The sequence below is a fragment of the Rana temporaria genome, chromosome 3, assembly GCF_905171775.1.
Source record: "Rana temporaria chromosome 3, aRanTem1.1, whole genome shotgun sequence".
In the NCBI taxonomy this organism is placed as follows: Eukaryota; Metazoa; Chordata; class Amphibia; order Anura; family Ranidae; genus Rana; species Rana temporaria.
Window position 1 is genome coordinate 420,140,815 of NC_053491.1, and position 20,269 is coordinate 420,161,083.

Below are 20,269 nucleotides of genomic sequence, written 5' to 3' on the forward strand. Positions count from 1 at the left end.
TTGCTATGGTAACACAGACATCTCCCCCGGTTCTGAGTGTTTCTGCGCGGAGCGGATAAACAAGTCTCTCCCCTTATTCAAGATGGCGCCTGCTTCCTACAAGATGGACCCTGTTTGTTTTATTTCCTCAACCAATATGGCGATTGAACCTGCCTGAGGAACTTTTCGGGAAAATAAACGCGCTGAAACACGGGGCGCCTGTGCTTTCGCCCTCCTAAATCGGCTTTCTGCCCTGGACAAAGATGTCCGTCCGACGCCGCGCGCCCTTCACAAACATGCCGGCCGGAAAGCCTTCGCCCCTAAGAAAGATGGCGGCGGCGCGCTCCTCGCCCCTCCTCTGTTGTCTATGGTTGCGGGGATCCCTGCTGGCGCGTGCGCGGTGGCCGCTGCGAGGCGCCGCGCCTGCGCACTACGCTCCTCGGGGGGACAGAGGAGCATGAATGGAGCAAGATGGCGGATCCTGTGCAGGTGAGGGGGACCCTGAGGATGTGCGGGGAGCTGGCGTCGTAAGCGGGAAGAAGAAGCTGCAGATGTGGGGCGCCGGAGGCGGAGGGAGAGCTCGCTATGTCCTATGTGAGGAGACACATGGAAGGAGGGAGGACAGAAGCCTGAGGCCTTCTCTGTGTACACATAAACACAGGGGAGCTTACCTGTGTGGGGCCCCACAATGTGACAGGGCCAGGGGCCTGCACCAAAACACAGCCTGGACTGTGGAGGGGTGTGCTTGGGCTTCATGGAGGATGTCTGGGCTCTGTGCCTGGACTGCATGGAGGATGTCTGGGCTCTGTGCCTGGACTGCATGGAGGATGTCTGGGCTCTGTGCCTGAGCTGCATGATGAGTGCCTGTGCTCTGTGTATGGAGGGTGCCTGGGCTGCATGAAGGGTGCCTGGGCTCTGTGCATGAAGGGTGCCTGGGCTCTGTGTCTGAGCTGCATGGAGGATGTCTGGGCTCTGTGTCTGAGCTGCATGGTGGGTGCCTGGGCTCTGTGCCTGGACTGCATGGAGGGTTTCTGGACTGCATGGAGGGTTTCTGGACTGCCTGGAGGGTTCCTGGGCTCTGTGCATGGTGGGTGCCCGGGCTCTGTTCCTGGGCTGCCTGGAGGGTTCCCGGGCTCTGTGCCTGGGCTGCCTGGAGGGTGCCCGGGCTCTGTGCCTGGGCTGCCTGGAGGGTGCCCGGGCTCTGTGCCTGGGCTGCCTGGAGGGTGCCCGGGCTCTGTGCCTGGGCTGCCTGGAGGGTTCCCGGGCTCTGTGCCTGGGCTGCCTGGAGGGTGCCTGGGCTGCCTGGAGGGTGCCTGGACTGCATGGAGGGTTTCTGGACTGCCTGGAGGGTTCCTGGGCTCTGTGCATGGTGGGTTCCTGGGCTGCCTGGAGGGTGCCCGGGCTCTGTGCCTGGGCTGCCTGGAGGGTGCCTGGACTGCATGGAGGGTTTCTGGACTGCCTGGAGGGTTCCTGGGCTCTGTGCATGGTGGGTTCCTGGGCTGCCTGGAGGGTGCCCGGGCTCTGTGCCTGGGCTGCATGGAGGGTGCCTGGACTCTATGGAGGGTTCCTTGGCTCTGTGCATGGTGGGTTCCTGGGCTGCCTGGAGGGTGCCCGGGCTCTGTTCCTGGGCTGCCTGGAGGGTGCCCGGGCTCTGTGCCTGGGCTGCCTGGAAGGTGCCTGGGCTCTGTGCCCGGGCTGCCTGGAAGGTGCCTGGGCTCTGTGCCCGGGCTGCCTGGAAGGTGCCTGGGCTCTGTGCCCGGGCTGCCTGGAAGGTGCCTGGGCTCTGTGCCCGGGCTGCCTGGAAGGTGCCTGGGCTCTGTGCCCGGGCTGCTTTGGGTGCTATGTATGTACTGTGTTTAGGGACAATGGTGAGGAATGTGGGCCCCAAATGCCGGTACCATTCTGTTGGATGTTCGGGCCTTTCAGCGGCAGTCTGCCATAGACTGTGATAGGTGCAGACGGTGAGCCTGGATTCTGCACCGTCCCCTCCTGGTGCGGGTGGCAGGGGCCCTTATGGTATCTTTCATACTCTGCATTTAGGTGTGTTTAGGGAAAACAGAGCTCTCTGTGCCCCGGGGGCACGTTGGATTACTTTACCTGCATCTAAATGAACATCCTTTTTAGCGCTTGTTTATATGTGTGGCAGCCCCCCTGAGAAGGAATTTCAGGTGGAACGCTTTTTCAGATGTTTGACAGGCGGGGAGGAGGCAGTATGTCACCTTGTCACCGTCTGGTAAATTCCGCAACGCCGCTCTGCAAGCATGTGTATTACCTGCAGTTGCAGAACAGCCTTTTACACTTCAATGGGTCACGTTTGGTGGCAGGACCACCTGCTGAATGCGATATTCTGTTTAATTGTTGGTGTGGGTGCACACTGTGCGTTCTGAGCCCCGCAATCACACTGCTGTTTGGGAGCAGCGGCTTTTTCATAGATGACATGACCCATACACGGGCGTGCAACTGTGAACAAGACCTACCATATACATATATCTACTGCAAGAACTGTCACGTAGTCCGTTTCCATCTGATTGCCCCATAGAGAAGAGCTGCTCTGTGAGCGGGCACATCTGATTGCCCCATAGAGAAGAGCTGCTCTGTGAGCGGGCACATCTGATTGCCCATAGAGAAGAGCGGGTCTGTGAGCGGGCACATCTGATTGCCCCATAGAGAAGAGCGGGTCTGTGAGTGGACACATCTGATTGCCCCTTAAAGAGCGGGTCTGTGAGCGCACACATCTGATTGCCCCATAGAGAAGAGCGGGTCTGTGAGTGGGCACATCTGATTGCCCCATAGAGAAGAGCGGGTCTGTGAGCGCACACATCTGATTGCCCCATAGAGAAGAGCGGGTCTGTGAGCGGGCACATCTGATTGCCCCATAGAGAAGAGCGGGTCTGTGAGTGGACACATCTGATTGCCCCTTAAAGAGCGGGTCTGTGAGCGCACACATCTGATTGCCCCATAGAGAAGAGCGGGTCTGTGAGTGGGCACATCTGATTGCCCCATAGAGAAGAGCTGCTCTGTGAGCGGGCACATCTGATTGCCCATAGAGAAGAGCGGGTCTGTGAGTGGGCACATCTGATTGCCCCATAGAGAAGAGCGGCTCTGTGAGCGCACACATCTGATTGCCCCATAGAGAAGAGCGGGTCTGTGAGCGCACACATCTGATTGCCCCATAGAGAAGAGCGGGTCTGTGAGCGCACACATCTGATTGCCCCATAGAGAAGAGCGGGTCTGTGAGCGGGCACATCTGATTGCCCCATAGAGAAGAGCGGGTCTGTGAGCGGGCACATCTGATTGCCCCATAGAGAAGAGCGGCTCTGTGAGCGCACACATCTGATTGCCCCATAGAGAAGAGCGGGTCTGTGAGCGCACACATCTGATTGCCCCATAGAGAAGAGCGGCTCTGTGAGCGCACACATCTGATTGCCCCATAGAGAAGAGCGGGTCTGTGAGCGGGCACATCTGATTGCCCCATAGAGAAGAGCGGGTCTGTGAGCGCACACATCTGATTGCCCCATAGAGAAGAGCGGGTCTGTGAGCGGGCACATCTGATTGCCCCATAGAGAAGAGCGGGTCTGTGAGCGCACACATCTGATTGCCCCATAGAGAAGAGCGGCTCTGTGAGCGCACACATCTGATTGCCCCATAGAGAAGAGCGGGTCTGTGAGCGGGCACATCTGATTGCCCCATAGAGAAGAGCGGGTCTGTGAGCGGGCACATCTGATTGCCCCATAGAGAAGAGCGGGTCTGTGAGCGCGCACATCTGATTGCCCCATAGAGAAGAGCGGCTCTGTGAGCGGGCACATCTGATTGCCCCATAGAGAAGAGCGGGTCTGTGAGCGGGCACATCTGATTGCCCCATAGAGAAGAGCGGCTCTGTGAGCGCACACATCTGATTGCCCCATAGAGAAGAGCGGGTCTGTGAGCAAACACATCTGATTGCCCCATAGAGAAGAGCGGGCACATCTGATTGCCCCATAGAGAAGAGCGGGCACATCTGATTGCCCCATAGAGAAGAGCGGGCACATCTGATTGCCCCATAGAGAAGAGCGGGCACATCTGATTGCCCCATAGAGAAGAGCGGGTCTGTGAGCGGACACGGACCTGTCACCCGCCTGCTCACTTGATCAGCAGAGAAATCCCATGCTGAGCAAGCGGATTCCACTTAGCGGAGGCGCCAGCGTGAAAGGGGCCTTGGTGACACTTTTTTTTGTTTGCTGTTTCATTTCTCCGCTGTCAGCATGAGTCACTTCTGACCAGTTTTCCTGACACAGAGAGAAAGATGGTGACAGGGGGAGGGAGCTCCAGCTGTTTGACAGCCGCAGCTCTGTTCCTGTGTGAAGGGGGGTGTGGCTCTTCCTGCCAATCGGCTCTCTTCACTGAGCTCTGCAGAGTGTAACTTCAGCTCTCTGCCCCCTTTTTTCTGAACTCTCAGACAAGCTTTATAATTGAGCACTTAGAACAGATATAGAGAAGACAGCAGATAAGCATGTACAACTTATGTAGGAGGATTTGTTTCATATTTGTGTATCACCTGGGGATCGTCCTTCCAATAACCAGTGCAAGGACTATGATCAGGTGATACAGAAATGAAACAAATCCTCCTACATTCAGATTAGATTTAGTCCAGGTTCACAATGACAGTGGGAATGAAATGATGGGAGTCCAGCTGAAATCGTACAATTTCATTCCCGCATGTCAGTCCCGATTTTGGCGGCAATTTCGGGTTTCCTGCACAGATGTCTATGGGAATTGCACCTCTAAGTCGACATACGTAGTACAGAAACGACTTTTTGGAATCGGTGCGGTGTCGCACTGATTGGGACGTTGCCGTTGCCGGCAGTATCCCCCGGTTTGGCGTGTAATATGACATGTCAAATCACTGCAATGTGAACCAGGGCTTTAGATTAGCGCACACAAGTGTGAACCTGACCTTTAATCGGGTGAAAAGCCCATAAAACCAAGTGGCTGTACATTTTGTTCTTATATATTTGTATGCACTTTACTTTCCCATTCTGATGATTATAAGAAAACATTTTGAAGTGTAAATAAGTTTGCTCCCCCTGGTATGAGTCTCCAGGCTGTACTCGTGGTTCCAGGTTTAGAATGACACAATGTCATTGGTGTCACCGAAGAGGGAGGAGCTGATTTGATAACACGTTTTTAAAATATGTTTAAAGCTAAATGAGAGCGATGAGATAATGAGGGCGGGGTGATGCCTCAGTGTCACTTTGCTGGCAAGGCGGTTTGGCTTCAGGACGGATAAATGTGGGTAGAGTTGTACTTTGTTGTATCATCAAAAAAATTGTGGAGTGAGCGCAGCCCACAACAGTTGTGTACAGTATAGGTGATAAGTGTACATTTGAAAAAGAGGGATGTCAGCGAATAATTCTGTCTTTGCTAGCTTTAAATGTGACCTAGTCAGTAGATGGAGATTGGGTGACACTCGGCTTGAACTGCACCTAAGGGGCTAGATTCAGAGAGAGTTACGCCGGCGTATCAGCAGATACGCCGTCGTAACTCTGAATCTGCACCGTCGTAAATGTAAGCGTATTCTGGAAACCAGATACGCTTAAATTAGGCTAAGATACGACGGCGTAGGAGACTTACGCCGCTCGTATCTTAAGGTGCAATATTTACGCTGGCCTCTAGGTGGCGCTTTCGTTGAGTTCGGCGTAGAATATGCAAATGCCTAGATACGCTGATTCACGAGCGTACGCTTGCCCGTCGCAGTAAAGATGCACCGTTTCCGTAAGAGATATGCCGCGTAAAGATAAAGCTGCCCCCTAGGTGGCGTAGCCAATGTTAAGTATGGCCGTTGTTCCCGCGTCAAAATGTGTAAATTTTACGTCGTTTGTGTAAGTCGTCCGTGAATGGGGCTGGACGTAATTTACGTTCACGTCGAAACCAATACGTCCTTGCGGCGTACTTTGGAGCAATGCACACTGGGATATGTACACAGACGGCGCATGCGCCGTTCGTAAAAAAACGTCAATCACGTCGGGTCACCACCATTTACATAAAACACGCCCCCCTCATACTCATTTGAATTAGGCGCGCTTACGCCGACCCCATTTACGCTACGCCGCAACTTAGGAGGCAAGTGCTTTGTGAATACAGCACTTGCCTCACTTACGGCGGCGTAGCGTAAATATGATACGCTACGCCGCCGTAACAATGCGCTCTCCTACCTGAATCTAGCCCATGGTGTTTTTGAGAAGGGGGAGGTGGGGGATAGGTACCCGATTTTTGACAGGTACCTGCACCCATTTCTATTCTGGTCGCCTTAGCCCCTCGGAAGTGGAAGTTCTCCTTACCAAAGTCTTCTGGGACACGATAGGTCTTATGCCGCGTACACACGACCGTTTTTCATGACGAGAAAACTGCCATTTTTTTAGATTGGTTGTGAAAACCGGTTGTGTGTATGCTCCATAGCAGTTTCCTCGTAGGAAACTGCTCGCAAAAAAATTAGAACCTGCTCTACTTTTTTTTCCTGTCCTTTTTCTCATCGCGAAAACCGCTCGTGTGTATGCTTTTGGGAGCTGGGGAAAAAAACAAGCATGCTCAGAATAAAGTATGAGAATGGGAGCGCTCATTCTGGTAAAACTAGCATTCGTAATGGAGATGGCACATTCGTCACGATGTAACAGACTGAAAAGCACAAGGCCGAAAAGCGCAAATCGTCTCTTACCAAACTTTTACTAGCGCGAGGATCAGCAAAAGCAGCCCCAAGGGTGGCGCCATTTGAATGGAACGTCCCCTTTATAGTGCCGTCGTACGCGTTGTACGTCACTGCGCTTTGCTTGAGCATTTTTTTTTCCATGAACATGTGTGTACAAGGCAGGCTTGAGAGGAATCGCGTCGAGAAACTTTTTTTTGCATGACAGGAAAAACAGTCGTGTGCACGTGGGATTAGAAGACTTCTGGACCAGTCACACAGCACAGCGGGCACCCGACCGTGAAGCCGCAAGCTGTCAGAGGCGGGTGCCCATAGTAGAGATGCCAATACCGCCGAGGGAGAACACTGCTGCGGTGAGTGCAACATTGGATCGTGGGACAGGTGAGTGTTTATTAAAAGTCAGCAGCTACAGGTTTTTTTTTTTCTGCTGACTTTTAATAAACAAATGACGAACTCCATTTTAAGGAACCTCTAAATACTAACAGGATTTCACGTTACTGGAGTCTTAAAGCGGATCTCCACTCTAAAGTGGAGTCCCGCTGATCGGAACCCTCCCCCCTCCGGTGTCACATTTGACACCTTTCAGGGGGGAGGGGGGTGCAGATACCTGTCTACAGACAGGTATCTGCACCCACTTCCGGCCCTACGATACGGGCAAAGGACGGGTTTTTTCCTTCCTTCCCGTCCGTCCCCCGTTGTATGCTGGGAACACTCGGCTCCCAGCACACAGCGGGAGCCAATCGGCGGGCGCGACTCGCGCATGCGCCGTAGGGAACCGGGCAGTGAAGCCGGAGCGCTTCACTTCCTGGTTCCCTCACCGAGGATGGAGGGGGGAGCAGCAGGGTGACGAGCGATCGGCTCGTCATCTGCTGCGATCGGCGCTGGACTCCAGGACAGGTAAGTGTCCTTATATTAAAAGTCAGCAGCTGCAGTAGTTGTAGCTGCTGGCTTTTAATATATTTTTCCCGTGGCACATCCGCTTTAAGCTCCATACACATGGGCCCAATGGCAGGAGACAACGGGCAGTTTAATAAAAAACATCTGACATTCGGCCCGCGTGTATGCCGGCCGGCTCCTGTCGGACGTACATGCTGGAAACCAAGCAGCCTACCAGCTCCTGTTCAGTGATCTCAGCCAATGGCTGAGAGCGCTGATCGGAGTGTTCTGGTGGAGGGCGTCTCTCTGTTAGAACACAACAGCTCAGCGGGTGGGATCGTTTACTAACATCAGATCGTTCATACAGTGGCTCCGGCCATGAGCTGTCAGGTTTATTTTGGGTTAAACGAAGAAAAAAAAACTCAGTGTGTACCTGGCTGTAAAGCTGACATGTATGTGTTGCAGAGAACACAGCGAGTTGGCAGGTAGGGATTCTTTTTTGCAGAAGACATTGCATGTCTCTTCTACAGTAATAGCCTGCCTGCTCGCTCTTTGTTAAAGCGGAACATCGGCTTTAAGTGCCCATTCACACTGCACAGCTGATGCCCACTAACACGCAGCGGTTTAGTGTGCAGCGGCTGTCCATTGCAGGTGCAATGAGTTGGCTGTAGGGGGCGGTGTGGTGCACAAAAGTGATTCTTCATTCATATCTCTGTACATTAGTCCAGTCACATTCAATCCTCTATGCCATGATAATATGCAGCATATCTGCATTTATAGCAGCTTACTGCACCCACCTTCATAGACACATACCGTGTTTCCCCGACAATAAGACCTACCCCGGAAGTAAGACCTATCGCTATTTTCCAGGAGGGCTGCAATATAAGCCCCACCCCGAAAATAAGCCCTAGTTTAAAATGCGTGTAAAATCCTACTACCCACTCAATTACAGTAGTATATAATGTACAATATGTGTGTTTCTGTAATGTAAATGCGGGGAAGAGAGCTCCAGCGGTTCACAGAAGCGCAGAGCGGCGCTCTAACAAAGGTATTTGGCACAATTATATTACAGAAACACACACATTACAGTGATACCTCGGTTCACGAACAACTCGGTTCACGAACAGAAAAGTTCATAAAAATCTGCTCCGGTTCACGAACTCCGCCTCGGTTCACGAACAGGAGCCGTGGCCATTTTAATGCTATTTCCAGGCTGTTACATGGTCGTGACTTCCTGTAGGAAGACCGTGGAGAGAAGAAGACACACAGAAAGAAGTACTGTGAGTACTCTGCAAACATTTTAAGTGATTTTTGGATTTGTGGTGTGCTTTTTAGCACATACAGTACTGTACAGTACTACAGTACTGTCCTTGCTGTATTGTACAGTTCACTGGACACCCAATATGGCTCCCAAGAAGCATAGTGGAAAGAAGAAAGTGCGGAGCAGCAATGAAGGTGACAATGTGCAAAGTGGAAATGCAAGTGACAATGTGCAAAGTGGAAATGCAGGTGACAAGAATGTGCAGCGCAAGCATGGTGGCAAAAAGAAAGTGCAGAGCAGTAGTAAAGGTGACAGCAAGGTTGTGAAGAAAATATACATTACTATACTTTACTAATGTGTATTTGTAATTTGTTTCATATTTTTGTGCTTCAAAAACCCCCAAAAAAAGGTCAGCACGGATTAACCGGATTTACATTGAACCCTATGGGAAAATGTGCCTCGGTTCGCGACCAGAGTCAGTTCACGAATTAAGTTCGTGAACCGAGGTATCACTGTATATACTACTGTAATAGAGTGGATTATAGGATTTTACCTCGGTTCACACTGGGGATTCCTGACGGGCAGGGTAGACGGCACATTACATGGTAAGACCTACCCCGAAAATAAGACCTACTGTCCTTTGTTGCCAAAACGAATATAAGACTCGGGCTTATTTTCGGGGAAGCACGGGTAGTAAACAATTGTTTTCTGTGTGTCTTGGCAGTGACCTACGTTCCAGTGTGGTAGGTCACCACAGTATGTGTGACCACGACCTAAAGAGTGACGGCTAACCTCTGACTGGCTGCTCCGGGGTTTTGCCTTACTTTAGACTCGAGTGTCATTTTTATGTTTCCTGTGGCAATGGGCGATTTCATTCTTTAAATTCACTGAATGAATAAAAGCACACCTGTCGTGTGCTCAGTAAAACTGGCCAGAGAGATGAATCGAAATTCTTCTAGCTTGGCAGGGGCCATCTAAATTCCATTCCAGCTGTACCTGTTGGGCAGAAGTAGACCGGGAATACTGAAACTTTTGTTGATTAGTGGCTGCCACTGCTAATCGGTGTATTCTGACAGCAGAGACTCTCTGCCTTTTAGAATACAATGTCCCAAAGGGGGGGGGGGGGGGTCCTTCATTCATCTTTCTTGTGCGGATGGAGGAATCAATCCCCCCCCCCCCCCTTTTTTTAGATGGATGTTCTCCCGCCGCTTCCGGGTATGGGCTGCGGGACTGGGCTTTCCTATTTGATTGACAGCCTTCCGACCGTCGCATACAGCGCGTCACCAGTTTCCGAAAGTAGTCGAACGTCGGTGCGCAGGCGCCGTATAGCGCCGCATCGACGTTCAGCAACTCGTGACGCGCTGTATGCGACGGTCGGAAGGCTGTCAATCAAATGGGAACGCCCAGTCCCGAAGACCATAACCGGAAGCGGTGGAGAACATCTATCTCTAAAAAGGTAAGTACGATTTCGGGTGAACTCCCGCTTTAACATGGAAATTAAGCCCTATTTGAAAAGAAGGCACCCCATGATGTGACATCTTACTGTCAGTGTCCCTTTTTGGGTGGGTGATCTTGTGCAGATGCCAGTAAGCATTTCATAAAGCATGGCATGGTGGTGCTTGGGTACACACAGTACAAGTTCATTTTAAAGATTAGATGGCACTTGTTTGCCCAATACTCGGAATGTAATTTTTTAAGGAGTGGGTAGCAACAGAGACACTCAACTTCTCATACCTGCCTTTACTTAGTTCCTGCAGTGCTTGGATTGCTCACGAGTAAAGCCAAGAAGCCTTGTGTAGCGGTGGTTCTGTCACCCATCCCAATCCGATAACTCAATATTTACATTCCACTACTGATGCCTTATAATGTGATACCGATCTGCGTTTTCTGGTTAACCATACCTTTTTCCTCTTGGTTTTGCAGTTTTCCGAATCCTTCCCTGCCCCGTCTCTACCCACCATTCCCTATGTCCTCTTGGTCGACTACTTTTTAAATGAACAGACAACCATTGCATCTTCGTATTTTTATCCCCACGCTTTTTGTCAACTTGCCACCTGAAAATAAGACGTCGCTCTGATTGGTATAGAATCTTAATTTTGTTTTATTGAATTAAAGTGGTTGTAAAGGTGTTTCATTTTTTTTTTTTTTCCTTTAACAATGTTGTACTTGTCTGCTTTGTGCAGTAGTTTTGCACAGAGCAGCCCAGGTCCTCAGCCAGCACATTCTGCTTCTCTTCTTTGTCTGCCCCCCAGAAAACCACCTTCTAGGGGGCCAGACATGTGGGCTTGATCCTGAGCCGGGCTGCGTGCATCCATTAAAATACACAGCGCATCTCAGGTCCATCCGCTGCACCCTCCTTACAGGATTTGATTGGCAGCAGTGACTCCTACCCCTGCCTCAGTGTTCAGTGAGGAGAGAGTGCTCTGGTTTGAGATCAGGCTCAGGCAAGTATTTGGGGGGGGGGGGGGGGGGGGGGGTCTGACCATGGAATTTGTTTTTTTTTTTTTTTTTTTTAACCCGAATGCATAGAATACATATTCAAGTGGTTGTAAACCCGAAAAAACAAACAAAACCTGTAAGACATCGCATACTAGCTCATTATTAAATACTTGCATTAGATCAAAACTGTTGCGGCCCCGCACACCCCTGTGACTGGCTACATGTCTCCTGGAGTTATTTCTGGGTTTGCGGGCTCCGGCGCTGTGATTGGCCGGAGCAGAGCTGACGTCACTCCTGGGCATGCACGGCTGCTGAAAAAACGGCACGAGTGGTCGTCTCTTCGTCAGCTGAAGCGTATATGGAAATATCTCCAACTGTGCAGGTTAAGGAGATATATATATATATATAATCAGTACCTACAGGTAAGCCTTATTATAGACTTAACTGTAGGTACAAAGGGTGCTACTATGTTTACAACAGCTTTAAAACGGAACTTCCGCTTATCCGGTTCCTCCCCTCTCTCCGGTGTCACATTTGGCACCTTTTTAGAGGGGAGCGGAAACCTGTTTACTTCCGGCTTCCCCCACCATCTTCCGGGAGACGCACAAGTCCCAAAAAACAGGGACCAGTCAGGACATGCAGTGCAACTTGCGCAGTAGGGAACCAGGCTATGATGCCAGCGCCTGCACCCCAGAGCCGAGGGGACGGATGAGGACATCGTGGGCACCCTGGACAGGTAAGTGTCCTCTTTTAAAAAATCAGCAGCTGCAGTTTTTGTAGCTGTTGACTTTTAATTTTATAAGGCTTTAAGATAAACTTTCTGCCTTTTCAACCACTTTAAGTTTACCATTCTTCTTACTATCTCTATTGAAGACTGTAGCCTTAAAGATTGTCTACCATTGTACAATAACTGATATTTTCAACCGTATTGTATATTTATGTGATGATTGGATTTCCTTATGAAATCCATTAAAGATTGAAACAGAAAAGGCCTTGTGTAGGCTCCAAGGAAAGTCTTGGCATTTACACAGGGCTTGAGGATTCTCTGTGTAACAAATGATAGTGCTGGGTATCTGAGTAGCAAAGCACCAGGGATTCCATGGGTAAGAAGGGGAGAAAATCCTATACCCATAAATACCGATCACTTTCCTTCTCTAGGTTAACAGAGCAGCAGGGAACAAAGGGAGGCACAGGCTTGGCTATACATAGATTCCTCCATCCACACAAATGAGCTGGATGGAGGAATCCAAACCCTCACCCTGGAATATACTGATCAGCAGCTGAAGTTAATTGGCTGCAGCCTCTAATAATCCCCCCCCCCCCCCCCCCAAATTGTCCCTTTGACAGAAGTCAGATTAAACCATCAACTTCTGTTGAGCAGAGGAACCCACATACTGATCGAAATTGGGTTGGTCTCTGCTCGACCAGCCAGTCCAGTCAGTGTATGGGCAGCTTAAAGTTCTACTAAACAGAGAAGTGTTAATTGCTGTAATTCATTCACATACATCATATATATTATACCTTTAGCAATTGCATTTCTATATTTTTTTAAGTGTGGTTCTAAAGCCTCAAGGTTTTTTACCGTCATGGATTAAGGTAAAAAAAACTTTCTCTGCTGCAGGATCCTCCCTTATTCTTACCTGAGCCTAATGCAATCCAGCGACATGCGCAAGAGCCGCAGCTCTGGCCGCTGTCTCCCTCCTCATTGGGCAAATTGATAGCGGGAGTCAATCGGCTCCATTGACGAGGAAGCAGGGGGCGGGCCGAGTCTTGCTGTCTGTGTCAATGGACTTGGCAGCAGCATTCGGGGCATGCGAGTATGCACAAGCGAATCGGCTTCTTGTGGGGGCACTGGTCAGATAGGAGTCAGGAGTGCCGGTGGAGGTTCGGGGCCGCTCTGTGCAATTCCATTGCACAAAGCTGGTACGTAGAGAGAGGTTTTTTTTTTAATGTTCCCTTTCAATCGCTTTAATGATGGTTTTAATATTAAAACTACTTTTTTTTTTTTTTTTAATCTTAGTGAATTTAATCAATGGGCATACTATATCCATCCCCCATAGTGTTTTTAGTAATTGGAAGACATGGAGGAGGGAGGGGAGTGTACCACCGTGTATACACCCACATGTGTGACTATGTAGTGATGTGGGCTGCATAGATAAGAAAAATGAGGAAATGAAGAGCTTGGATAAGAACTGAGACCAAAGCATGATCACTTGATGACAATAGCTGGTCTATACAATCTCAGGCTCCAGTGGGGACACGGAAGATGGGAGGGACAGCTGAAGGCAGGATCAGCCAGGTATATTTCACTCTACTCAAAGCTAATGCTTTAATGGCTTTGTATGTACAATCTGCTATATAACAGGTAATGAGTTTTTCATAGTATGGGTTTAAAGGTAAAGCCCCACTGCTACATTTGCCACCTTTTCAGGGGGGAGCAGGCAACTGGTTTTGACAGGCTCCCATTACCATTTCTGGCTCACTTCGCCGAGATGGATATTCAACGACCCCATACCCCCCGACATTATGCCTGTTGCTGGCCTATTTACAGAGCACAGTGGAAACCGCATTTGAAGTCGCATGGCTTCACTACTGGTTTCCCTTAGTCGAGATGGTGGCTCGGGTGAGGACCCCGCTGGATGCCGGGACAGGTGAGTACCCCAATAGTAAAAGTCAGCAGCTACAATAATATTTGTAGCTGCTGACTTTTAATTTTTGGAGGGGGCTGCTCTTTAAGTATAAGCTGTTGGGGGCACTGGCGTTAAAGTGAGCCCTTTTGCCTTGCCCTACATGAGCAAAGCATCGGTTCATTAAAAGTAGCAGATTGAATATGCTGTAAGAACTCTAATGCCGCGTACGCACAACCGTCTTTCATGACGAGAAAAATGCAATTTTTTAAATTGGTCATTAAAAACGATTGTGTGTGGGCTTCAGAGCATTTTTCCCAACGTGAAAAATTGCCCTTAAAAATTTAGAACATGCTCTATTTTTTCTAGTCATTTTTCACGTCGTGAAAAACGGTCGTGTGTAGGCTTTGACGGGGGAAAAAAACGTGCATGCTCCCAACAGGTTATAAGAAGGGAAATTTGAATAATCAGCCCAAGATGTGTCGCCAATCGAATGGAACTTCCCCTTTTATAGTGCCGTCGTACGTGTTGTACGTCACCGCGCTTTGCTCAAGCATTTTTTTTTTTTTTTTTTTTATTCACGATCGTGTGTATGCAAGGCAGGCTTGACAAGAATCACGTTGAGAAAAACATTGTTTTTTCCATGACATTAAAAACGGTCGTGTGTACGCAGCATTAGAGTAAGGTCCCTTTCACACGGGCAGTTCGTTGAGGTCCGCCTGTCCAGACAGGCGGACCTGAACGGATGCTCCGTGCAGGTCTAGGGAGCCACGGATGTCAGCGGTGACATGCCCGCTGACATCCGACCCGATCTGCTAAAGTGTGACGGATGGAAACCCTATTTTCCATCCATCTGGCGTATCGCATGAAGGCGAACTCTTCATCCGATCCCCCATAGGGGAGAGTGGCGCTCTAACAGGTCGGTCCCTGTACAGTGTGCAAAGACAGACCTGTCATCTGCCTGGTCAGCGGGGATCCACAGAGAGATCCCCCGCTAAGCAAAGCGGAGCCGTACACGGACAAGTCCGTGTAAAAGGGCCCTAAGGGCTGGCTCATTTCCCACACCTGGTGCACAGCCTCTTCCCCTACAATCTGCATGTGGATGTTAATGGCACCCCCAATGCTGTTTGCAGAGACCAAATCGCATGTTACTGCAGTACCATGCAATTTGGTGCAGCGTGTTTTTAAAAGCAGTACATGCAGTACTTTTTCCGGTGCAATTTGCAGTCCATTTAAATGAATGGGCTGCAAAATCGCACCGCACAGGAATGTGGCACCTGTTCCTGTGTGATCCAGGTATGAACCGATCCTAAGACATGACGTCAGTGGGTGTCTGCTGTGCTGTTGGAGTTGACTTTGATTTCTATGCGCATGTGACAGATTACAGTAAATTCTTCGGAATATGGAAGGGCCATGTGTGAAAATGAGAAGGCGCCTTCACTCTAAAGCTAAACTCTGGAAAGAAATATTGTGACATTTGTGTGAATTGTTCAAGCCGGTCACGTGACGAGGGTGAATCCAATTCCGCCATCTTAAATCAGGGCACACCGTTGAATAGACGGCAATAGATTGTGTTGACTGTGAGTGCGTGAGATAGAGCGGTGACGCGCATTCACCGCATCCCGGAAGTCTGTGCTTGTGGGCTTCACAATGCCCACAAGCAAAATGGCAAGATCGTTTTTTAAAAGTCAATATTTCTTACGAAAATGGACGGGGGATGATCTACAGCGCCAAACTAGTGAGTACTAAAATGTAATCAGGAACACCATTGAATAAATATAAAGGGAGGGGAAAAAAACGACAGACCGCGGAACCTCCTCTTTAAGCCTAAAGTTGGATGATATATGGTTCCCTCTTAGAGATCCGGGCATTCGGAGCCTTGGCAGAATGTATGGATCTTGTGTGGTTTAGTATTTAAGTGGATGTTGATCTCTAGAGGGAGCTGACACCATGTGAACAGATTTAATCTGCAGATTAGGTAGCTGTAGACATAACTGGTAATCTGTCTGTTCTGTTAATTATTCACCAGTAATTAGCTGTTACCCATTTCAAATATCTGTAAAATTTGAATAATACATGGGCACTCTCTAGGGTACAGCTGGTACATTTTTAGCCTCGCCTACCAGGGGAGAAGTGGCATGTAATGAGCATGTGTATTGTAGGTACAATAGTTTTCCCTCTATCAGTGCGGTGATACATAAGCACAGCGCCATTCCACCCAAAACTGATATTTCCCTTTTGTGGGAGATGCTGAAGAGGTAACATGTGGAAATGTATTGGATCTCTCATGGGCTTTGTTGGTGATATGTTTACGCACTGTAGCCATTATCTGGGAGTCCCATTTTTCCGTTATGCTCTATTCACATCTGGGCGAATTGAATCTCAGTTTCGAAAGCCGCGATTCATAATCGTGGCAAAATACGGGACACGTTTGTGATGCCATGATTTCTCAATGGCACCCCCAAACGCGGTGCGATTAATTTATTTTGCTGTGATTGTCACGCAACAAATCGCAACGTTTGTCATCCAAAAGAAGTTCCGGAACTTGGCCTCGATGAGCTAGTATTTTGTAAGATGCCAACTGTCTGTATTTTATTTTGAGATTGTTGTATTGAATTCAACAGTTGATTTTGGCACATTAAGTGTGTCGCAATATAAAAGTGGCACATTTAGGAATTTGGCGCACAAGTTATTTAATACCCCCCCATTATGTTTCGTTAGATTTGTGTCTCATTCATTAAGCAAACTTTTAATAGACCACTTAAAGTGGAAGTAAACTCTTATCTCTGACTTGTACCTATAGGTAAGCCTTACCTGTAAATACATCTTAAATATGCACCATTTAGGCGATATTTACTGTATATGCAGCCGATGATGGCCCCGATGCATGCGCTCTGAAGGACCAGTTATCCGGGGCCGTTCCTTCAGAGTTTTGCGCAGTAAACAGAGGCTCCCCCGCGCATTCGTGGGAGTGACGTCATTGCGGAGTCTGAACCCGGAAGGAAGACTGGATGAAGATGGAAGTGGCCTCCAGTGGAGACGGGATGCTTCGTTTTCAGGTAAGTTTCACATAATGTGCTAGTATGTGATGCACACTAGCACATTATGACATTACCTTTCAGGTCAGGGCCAAAAAAAATAAAAAATCGCCTAGTGGTCACAACCTCTTTAAGCCAGACAAAGTTGGTTCGAATCTTGGGCAGTTTAGCAGGGAATGGCCGAGATTTGAACCGCAAATGGGCAGGCTAATTGTACCCAAGTTGATCAGATTTGTCATGTGATTTTTGCCAGTGGCAATAATCGCTGCGTGTTCTTTCTGCACCCCCTCTGGGAGAATACAATGGCTAAATGGGAGGGATTCCCCTATCAACAGAGTCAATGGAATTGATTTTCTTTCCTTCAACCAATGAAAATGGCTCCATCTATGGCTGGCTTTAGATTATGCTAAAAATCAACAAAGCAAATGGACATGTTTTGTGATGTTGGCACCATGTGCTGTCCCCTGGGCTATTGACATTACATCCATGATTGTGGTGCCCAGCAGCAGTCTCTGGGCTTTTGGATGTCTACACAAGGGAGGCTATTGCAGGTAAAAACAAGTATAAAATATTCTAAATGCACATTTAATCTTATTAGAAGATTTTTGTTGAAATAAATGATGGCAAGAATTTGACACTAAAGCTTCGTATTTGTTTAAAAAAAACAACAAACATGTTTACCTGCTCTGTGCAGTTGGTTTTGCACAGAGCAACCCCGATCCTCCTCTTCTCTGGTCTCCCGCTGGCACTCCTGGCTCCCCCCCCCCCCCCCCCCCCATGAGTGCTGTCCTTGTTTCTAAACCATCTGTGTGTCTTTAAGACGCAGAGCGCAGCTCGGCCCTGCTCCTGTTTTTACTGGCTCCCGCTGCTGTGTCTCAGCCTATGAGGAGAGGGAGAGCTGAGGCTCCCATGCACAGCGCTGGATTGGGCATGAGTAAGTATAAGGCTGCATTCACACCTCAGGCATTTTGAATCGTGGTCAGATTTGCAGCGATTCTGCCCACAATTTCAAGACGCTCAGGTGTGAATGACAAATTGCACAACACACATTTGAGATGCCATTCATTTGAACCTAAAATCGCAGTGCTGTTTTGTCACACGGTAAATCGAACTGTAATTGCGGCGAACCGCATAAAGCATGTCACCCAATATAAGCTCCAGAACTTCTTGGGGGTGACAAGCTTCACGAGATGTGGTTTTCCGTGATTGCAGTGCGATTTATCGTGCGGCAGAACCGCACCACAAATTTAGGTGCCATTCAAATCAATGGCGTCTCAAATGTGCATTGTGCGATTTGTCCATCACACCTGGGCGTTTTGAAATTGCGGCAGAATAACTGCAAATCTGTCGACTATTCAAAACGGAGATGTGAATGCAGCATTGAGGGGGCTGTGAGGGCAGCAGCACGCTGAAGTTGTTAAAAAAAAAAAAAAAAAAAAAAAAAAAAAAACTTGATAGAATGCATGAAGGTAAAAAAAAAATATTCAGCTTTTAAAACCACTTTAAAAGCTGATTGGTTTTCATGCTCCACTGTTATTAACTTTCTCTGGGATAATGTCCGATTCTGCTCTGGCTATCTGGATCTTCATTATTGTTATATAATAATAACGGATTTATCTAGTGCCAACAGTTTGCGCAGCACTTTACAACATGTAGGCAGACAGTACAGTTATTAAACAATTCAATACAGGAGGAATCGGAGGGCCATGCTCATTAGAGCTTACAGTCTAGAAGGAAATACTTCTGAATGAGACGTTGGTGGGTCAGTATAACAGCCAGTAGGGGTGCAACGGATCAAAAAACTCAAGGTTCAGATCGCTTCTCGGATCAGAGTCACGAATCGGATAATTTTTTGGATATAAAAAGACAAGATGGGATTTAAATGATGCGGGGCGTTCAAGCTCCTCCGTTCCTCTGCTTGCCATGAATACGTTGTGTGTGTGTGTGTGTGTGTGTGTGTGTGTGGACTGATTCCTTCCCCAAAAGTAGAGGCAGGATGTGGATGCGCTTCGGTAGCCGCCACAGGCAGCCTGGAGGCCGTTCCAGGGGAGGACCGAACACTGGGCAGTCGGGGGAGCTCACCTAGGCCGCCGCCGCTCCAGGAGGTAGGCCGATGCCGCGGCCTGTCCCAAGACAGGTGTAGGCTGCGGGAGTGCTCTCGGGCACTCCGGAGGCTGATCCAGGAGGGGAGCGAACTCCAGGCAATCAGGAAGGCCAGAAAAGCGTGTTGCGGCTGCCGCTGGGTGGCCCAAGATGGCCACTGCTCCAGCAGCTAGGCCGAAGCCGCGGCCTTTCCTATGGCCGAGAAGCCGCCGATCCGAAGATGTTGATCAATACGGATCAATGATGATCTGTTGCTCCACTAACAGCCGGACAACAAGTTCTATCCGATTGAGGTCCTCAATACCTTTTCTGATTCCTTTTTATGACCAGTTTTGAAAACCTGAGAGATACGGATGTTGCCATGACCTAACTGGCTCTCTTGCTGTTAAGCTGAGCCACTGGCTCCACTACTATAGGTCACTTGTAAGTTTGCAGATAAAAGTTAGAAACCTTTTGCAGTATTTGTGATCTGAAGCGGTGCCAAAAGGGGGCTGGGAAGCTCACCTGTGTAAAAGGAAAGGTCAGCAATGGCACATTCCATGTTACTCTTGTGACAAATTTATTTTAATGGAAAGACCAATGAAAAAATAAATCTAATACTTCTCATGTGTGTAGTCTGGGGATTGAATGCTGTGTCACTATGTTACAGCTGTTTGTTATCTTCAGTAGGCAGATTGTCCTCTTATATATACCTATTCTCCTCCCATGTCCTTATCAGAGGAAAGCACAGTGTCCGTGCTTCCCAGGTCTATGGTTTTCATACATATACTTCACAAATATTTACAAATTAACTATTTTAAAAAATGCACAAGGGTAGTCATGTGAATGTCATCATGCTCCATTGCTGTTACAGAGACTGGCCTTGTAAGGCAGATTACATGCTCAGTGTTGGGTGGCTTCTCGATGTGTATTTGTACACAGTTTAAGATGGGTTAGAGCAGTGGTGGGCCTCTTTCTTGATATTGGGGGGGGGGGGCTTCAAATGCAGCCCTTGACATCACCAGAGGGCCGCATTTAAAATTGAGTGTCAGACACACAACAGGATATAGTCAAAAACTATTAGCACAAGAGATGGTCAAAGACTGCACAGAGGATGCCATAGATCAGGGGTCTCCAAACTTTCTAAACAGGGGGACAGTTTACTGCCCCTCAGACTTTAGGGGGGATGGAGTAAAAAAGGTCCAGTTGTCAGTGAAAACAAACCATGCCCCATCTTTGGTGTCAGGGAGGAATTGTGCCCTGTCGTTGGGCCCTATTGTTGTCATTG

At 48.8% G+C, this 20,269-nt stretch overlaps 1 protein-coding gene across 2 annotated transcripts in view; it reads left to right on the top strand.

Moving 5' to 3' along the window:
• Positions 1-367: 367 nt before the first annotated feature.
• XPO7 (exportin 7) overlaps positions 368-20,269 on the top strand; it is an 81,220-nt gene continuing 61,318 nt past the window's right edge. The window contains exon 1 of one of the 2 annotated variants that reach the window (XM_040346135.1): positions 368-468. In XM_040346135.1, the coding sequence (XP_040202069.1) occupies positions 451-468 (18 nt within the window). In that variant the 5' untranslated portion in view covers positions 368-450. The other variant, XM_040346136.1, reaches the window with a different exon arrangement.